Source organism: Apteryx mantelli, chromosome 7, assembly GCF_036417845.1.
Source record: "Apteryx mantelli isolate bAptMan1 chromosome 7, bAptMan1.hap1, whole genome shotgun sequence".
In the NCBI taxonomy this organism is placed as follows: Eukaryota; Metazoa; Chordata; class Aves; order Apterygiformes; family Apterygidae; genus Apteryx; species Apteryx mantelli.
Window position 1 is genome coordinate 26,670,642 of NC_089984.1, and position 6,000 is coordinate 26,676,641.

Sequence of the window (6,000 nt, forward strand, 5' to 3'; positions counted from 1 at the left end):
CGAAGGCAGCGACCAGCCCCGCGCAAACGCCCCGACCGCAAACTCCCGCGGGCCTGGTGCGCCCCGGGGCGAGGACCCGCTGCGGGCAGTCAGCCACGAAGTGCAAACGCCCCGTGCCCGGCGCGGCGGACATCCCTCCCGGCAGCTCTCCGTCCCCGCGCACACCCCCTCTCCCCCAGCGCCGCCCGCGGTGCAGACCAGCCCTCCCGCGCCCGGGCCTCCTCCGCCCCTGCCCGAGGAGGTCACGGCAGTACCCGCAGCTCTCTCCCCCCTGTTTCGGCAGCGCCCGAGCTTCCCGGCTTGCTGCTCCCCCTCCAGCTGCGCCCCACGAGCACGGCGCCAGCGCAAGGCGGCGCCCCCCCGCCCCGCGTCCCCCCCTCTGCACCCCCGTCTTCCCCCTCCGGCCTGCCCGCTCTCCCCAGCTCACGCTGCCGGGCGCCAGCGGCCTTAAGCGAAACCGCTTCGATGTGTGAGCTAAACCACTGGAAAAAAGATTTCTTGAAAAAAAAAGAAGATTCACTGAAATCGTGGCGATTTGAACCAGCCGCCAGGTTACCGGGAGAGGCGACGCGGCCGGGGCCGGAGGCCGCTTCGCGGCGGCTCGGCGGAGGCCGCGGACGCGCCGGCGCGGGCTCGGCCGCGGCTGGGCACCGGCCCGGGGCGCCGCCGCCCGCGGGGGGAAGCCCGGGGGCCGCGGCGGGCTGACACCGGCCGCCCCGGGCCCGCGGCGCCTCTCCGGGGAGGCGCTGTCAGCGCGGCTGCCGGGCCGCGGCGGCGGCTCCGCGGGCCGGGCCGGGCCGGGTCGGGCAGGGCCGGGCAGGGGCCACGCGGCGGTGGCGGCGGGCCGGGCCTCACCTCAGCGTGGGTCCCACGCAGGCCGTGTCGGTGCTCTCGATCTCCTGCAGGATCCGATCGTGCTCGGGGAGGCTCTCCGCCATCTTGGATGGGAGGGACGCGGCGGCCGCGCCGCGGCGGGGAGGGGAGGGGAGGGGAGGGACCGAGGGCGGAGGGAGGCGGCCGCCGGCCGGGCGGGGGGCGCCGGCGGCACCGGCTGCGTTTTGGGGAAGCCTTTGGGGGGCTAGAGGGGGCTTGGGGGGGGCTCCTTCTGGGTTGTTTCTTGGGGTCCCCAGGAGCGAGGCGGCAGGTGCGGCGGCACCGGCTGCCAGTCCAAAAGCTATTATTATTATTATTATTATTATTATTATTATTATTATTGTTATTCAGTTGAGATCCGCTGCCTCCTCGCTTTGTTCGGGTGACAGAAGTGCGGGGGCTGGGGTGGAGACCACCTGCGACGCAGAGCGCGCTGCTTCGCGCCCCGGCTCGCTGTGTTTCGGTTCACTAGAAACCCGTACGGTTTCCTGCACTGCTGCAGCCCGTCCTTGAGCGCGCGCACGGTTAGGCTCCAGTTTTCGATGAAGAAGGAATAACTCATTTCTTATTTAAATGATACACTTTGTGGTTTGTGGCCTAAGATGAGCGAGTCCCTGGGTTTTGCGTGTTCGGGAGGCAGGATACGCCTGCTTTCAGGGCAGAGTGGTCTGTGCACGAACGGGGAGCCAGCTTAAAGAAACAGGCCTTAAGCATGAAACTTCGGGGCGATGTGTGGCTACTTCTCCAGAGAAAAGCTGGCAAAAGCTTACGGCTATGAAGGCATCTAAGTCTAGACGCCAGCGAGCCACAGTAACGCTTGGCCTCCTTCCAGTTATTGTTGTTAAATTTGCCATATCTCCTGCCCTCGTGCAGCTACGCCTGGACACTAGTTTATAAATGGCGCTTAAGACCGCGTACGTCTTGTCTGTGCTTGTAGCTTTATAATATTCAGTGTTGAATCAGCTGAATTTATTGATGACACCTACCAAAACAACAGGCAGTTTTCCAAATGTAGACAAGTGCCTGCAAAGTGTGTACTGCAGAAAGAAAAGAGGAAAAATCCTCCTGGCTACCTCTGCAGTAGTATTTCCTTCAAGAAATCACTCAAATGCAGTAGCAATCTTCCCGCGTCCTTTTTTTTTCCATCACCAAATTACATAAGTAGTAGATTGACGCATACATTTTCCAGGGTAAATTAAATTTTCTTTCTTTAGCCTGGTAATCACTGCAACCTGATGCCTACAATCCCAGGCAGGCTATTTTTAAAACTCCTCTACAGATACTAACAATATACTTAGGAGCATAACATCATAATCTTTTTTTGTAGGGATGAATATCCAAAGGATTTTTTTCAGTTGCACTTCTACCATTAAACTGTTTCCATAAGCTGTATATTAAATAATATTAAAATCTTCAGATATTTAGGGCCATCACTAAATAAAACTTTACTCCAAGTAGCTGTGCCTTTAGAACGAAAGTTGCACTCAGTAAAAATCTAAGAAGTAGAAGCAATTACTTATTCTTAAAAAGTGTAGCTGTCAACAAACTAAAAGCACTCTGCTACGCAAGAGTGATTTTCCCCTTTTTTCATGTTGAAGTGTAATTTCTTTCTTCAGAGATAACCTGCAACCAGCCTTCAGTAACAGCTGTCTTTGTCCTGATAAAAGGAAAGAGTTGAGCTGATGCCCTCAGTTTATACTTTTTGATTTAGAGCCAATCACGTTGGAATCAAATACAACTTTCCTGTATATTTCAGTGTCAAGATAATTGAGCTTCTAATATATTGGGCTGACTGAAAGAACAGCTAAAGAATGGAGCAAATCCATCGTGAACAATATAATATGATCTAAATGATGCATACCTTAGCGTGGTTCCAAGAGGCAGCTCAAAGGACTGGATCTCAGCAAGGGCATTTTCATATATCTGGTCTTTGTTTTCTTCTAAATACAACTCTGACATATTTGACTTGCTTTTCCTCGCCGTAGTTTAGTATAAAACAGGTCGAACTTTACAAGAGGACTTTTATTCTGATTATTATCGTTGACTGACTGACTCTGTGGTCAGCAAAACCAGGCATGAAAAAACAGATCCTGCACTAACCTCGTGACTCTTGAGGACTTTGTGTCCAAGAATGGTGCACAGCTGCTGTTTTCCTGTCTCTGCTAGTAACATTTGCCTTGTATGCAGTACCCAGGCCTGCGTAGTCTTTTTACGTGTGCGTATCCCACTTATCTTAATATGAAACTTACTGGCAAAAATAATATTTCTACATGCTCGTAATAGTTCACAAGTAATAAGTATGGAGCCTGAAATTTAGTCAATTTGAAAACACAGTTGTAAAGTCATTTCAGACACTGGACCACAATCCTCAATTTGTCTGTCTAGTTTTGTGAGGTTAAAATCATATTTTTATAGAAGATTGCATTTTTCCTTTTGCTGTGTAAAAAACCTGTACAAACAAGTAAATTAGCAGCTTTTATGAAGCAGTTTTATGGACTTTATAAAGTAAACTGAAAAAAAACAGAGAAACTTTTATGTTCTCACCTTTTTCATTTTTAGCATTAGTAGATGCTATTTATAATAACGGCTTGTAAAGAATGTTCTAGGATAACTGATTTCTATATGGCTGTGTTCCCCTATGCAATGAACAAAACGGTTACTAGTTTATTACGTGTGTTGCATTCCTGCAGGGAAAAGAATATGGATGGACTTCTACAAATGTTCAGAGCAATGCTGATTTCATAATTATCTGATAATGGTAAAGAAAATACTTTGTACATCTGCCACTAATTATTTTAATTTCAAGTAGTTATTTGGAACACAGACTGGAGTTCTAGATCATACAATTTAAAAAACTTATTGGAAGCCTAATATCAGCTTTCATTATTATATGGCACAGTCAGTCTTACTATATTTTTCTATTTTTGATTTTTCAAAGATTTTAATGAAAATTTAGCTCTTATCTCAGTACTGCTCCTGATGAAATTAATGAGAGTTTTGACACTCATGGTGCAGTCAACAGTTGAATGCAGGAAAACAGAAATTACTCATTTCTGACTTGGGCAATATATTGTTTATTCACTTCTCTGTGCTCAGCAGGAATACTGAGACGAGTTTACTTCAGTAGCAGTGGGAAAGTGCTCTAAAGGGTTCAATGTGTTACATGCATACAAATTTGTAGTGTTCCCCGAATAAGCTTCTTTAATCATCTGTTTATTTTGAAACCAAAATTAAGCAGTTGCTCTGTTAGCATGAATATTCAATGCATTTACTGCTTTTGTGTTCTAAACAGCGTTGTGAGCCATTTTTACACCTTTAGCAAGAAATGCATGCCTGTGATTGACCCATCCAGCCACTGGATGTCACACAAATGCAGATGAAAGGATATCTTAACTACTCGTTCTAATCTTGACAGATATCAAGTTAAGTATTAATTTATCAATTATGTGGGGATCCTGTAAATTTAATAACTGCAGAAATTATTACACTGATTGACCTTGGTTTCTAATTATGAACTCATTTGTCCTAACTCTGTCAGTCATACTACATTTCTGATTTAAAGTTAAAAAGTTCTAAAAAATCATACCGCTACAACTTCCTCTGGGTTTACTTGTCACTAGATATAAATGCTGGATAGATATTTTTAGAAGGTTCCTTGCAATCATCTTGTCTTCACAGCTTTACAGCAGCTTCACTGCAGGCTATTGCTCACCTGAGGTAAAGCTGCTAATTACTGATGAATGAATTTCCTGTATTTGATGCAATCAACATACATTAAACATGAAAAGTAACAGCTTGCTGTAGCAGTGTCTTACCACTATGTCTGGGACATAGATTTACTCTAAAGCACTACCCAAGCTACTGGCCCTCTTCTGAAAAGCACAGTGTGGGGCCACAACACTTGGCTTTTGGCACCGAATTTATTTGATCAGGCTCTCTCAATTCTGCCCGTAGTCAAAGGAGAAAGACAGGGTCCTCCACAGAGCGATGTAGATTACCTACATTAATCTCTGCTCTAAAACTTGCCCCGCTGGAGCCTGTTCGTCTCTGAGACATCGGTCTTCAATCCCCTTGCCTTCAATGCAAGCTGCAAGTGGCAAAGACTGGACTGTTTCCCCCAAGGAGCGCTTGAATTGATTGACTGTTGCTGATACATACATCACCATTTTGCAAAGCTTGGTTAACTAAACAGATTAATTCACTCTTATATCAGATATCTTAGAAAGAAGCACAGTCCTGGGATGCTGAGGACATTTGGCATTTACCTGCATATACCAAAAGTTATTTTGGGGCAAGATTTTGAATAATTTCTATTAATTTCAATAACAGACTTGTAAGCATTTTATTCCAAATAACATGGCTATCAATAAGATGTGTCCACCCACTTTTATTTGGATGAACACTGGCTCATGATAACATGGCACATAATAGAAGAAAGTGCATCTGCTGCCGCTGTGGCTGAGCACAGGCAAGCCAGATAAATCGGAGATGCCTTAGGCACCTACAGCCAGCCATCACACACAATGACTTGCAAGAAAAATGTGATGCAGCAATGGGAGCATGAAGCCATATAAAGAGTGCTTTTGTGAGTGTTTTTATGGGATTTTAAGTAAGTTTGATACTTACAGAGGCTTTGGATACAATTTCCTCTTTCTCTTCTTTCCCAAAATCTCTCACACAAGCTTACTTCAGAAATAAATCAACTAAAATAAACAGTGCTTTGAATTTGTTGTACAAATGTTGTTGCAGGTATCACAGCTGCCTGTGAAAAAACAAGCTTAATAACAAAGCAAAACAATGTAAAAAGGGCCAAACATACAACAATGAATGACCAAGAAATATGCAGTATTGCAGCCTAATTGGTTGTGGAACCGGATGTCGGAGATCAGAGATCCATTGCTTCCCTTTCCCTTTGGGTGTGCAAGATTACACTGAACTGGCCGTCTGGCGCTCTGGAGTGCTTTGCACCCACCTTGAAATTTTTCGGAGGCTCCATTTGCTATATGATCACGAGGTGGTGGATCTGTATCTGCTCAAGATACGGGGCTAGAGTCCCTTAGGGCTGATACCATGCAAAAAGCTCTTTTTGATGCTGGAGATCTTGCTTTTTCCCTGTGCTGTCTGTCC

At 46.4% G+C, this 6,000-nt stretch overlaps 1 protein-coding gene and 1 long non-coding RNA gene across 6 annotated transcripts in view; one reads left to right on the forward strand and one right to left on the reverse strand.

Annotated features, from left to right (window-relative positions):
• Window positions 1-959, reverse strand: part of EXOC6 (exocyst complex component 6) — a 106,213-nt gene extending 105,254 nt beyond the window's left edge. For all 5 annotated transcript variants that reach the window (XM_067300073.1, XM_067300072.1, XM_067300070.1 and 2 more), the window contains exon 1: window positions 856-959. In XM_067300073.1, the coding sequence (XP_067156174.1) occupies window positions 856-938 (83 nt within the window). In that variant the 5' untranslated portion in view covers window positions 939-959. The remainder of the gene's footprint in view (window positions 1-855) is intronic.
• A 255-nt stretch (window positions 960-1,214) lies between these two features.
• On the forward strand, window positions 1,215-4,290 carry LOC106491526 (uncharacterized). Its single transcript, XR_001293784.2, has 3 exons — window positions 1,215-1,397; window positions 3,564-3,631; window positions 4,166-4,290. It is a non-coding gene; the product is annotated as an uncharacterized lncRNA (long non-coding RNA).
• Window positions 4,291-6,000: the final 1,710 nt, after the last annotated feature.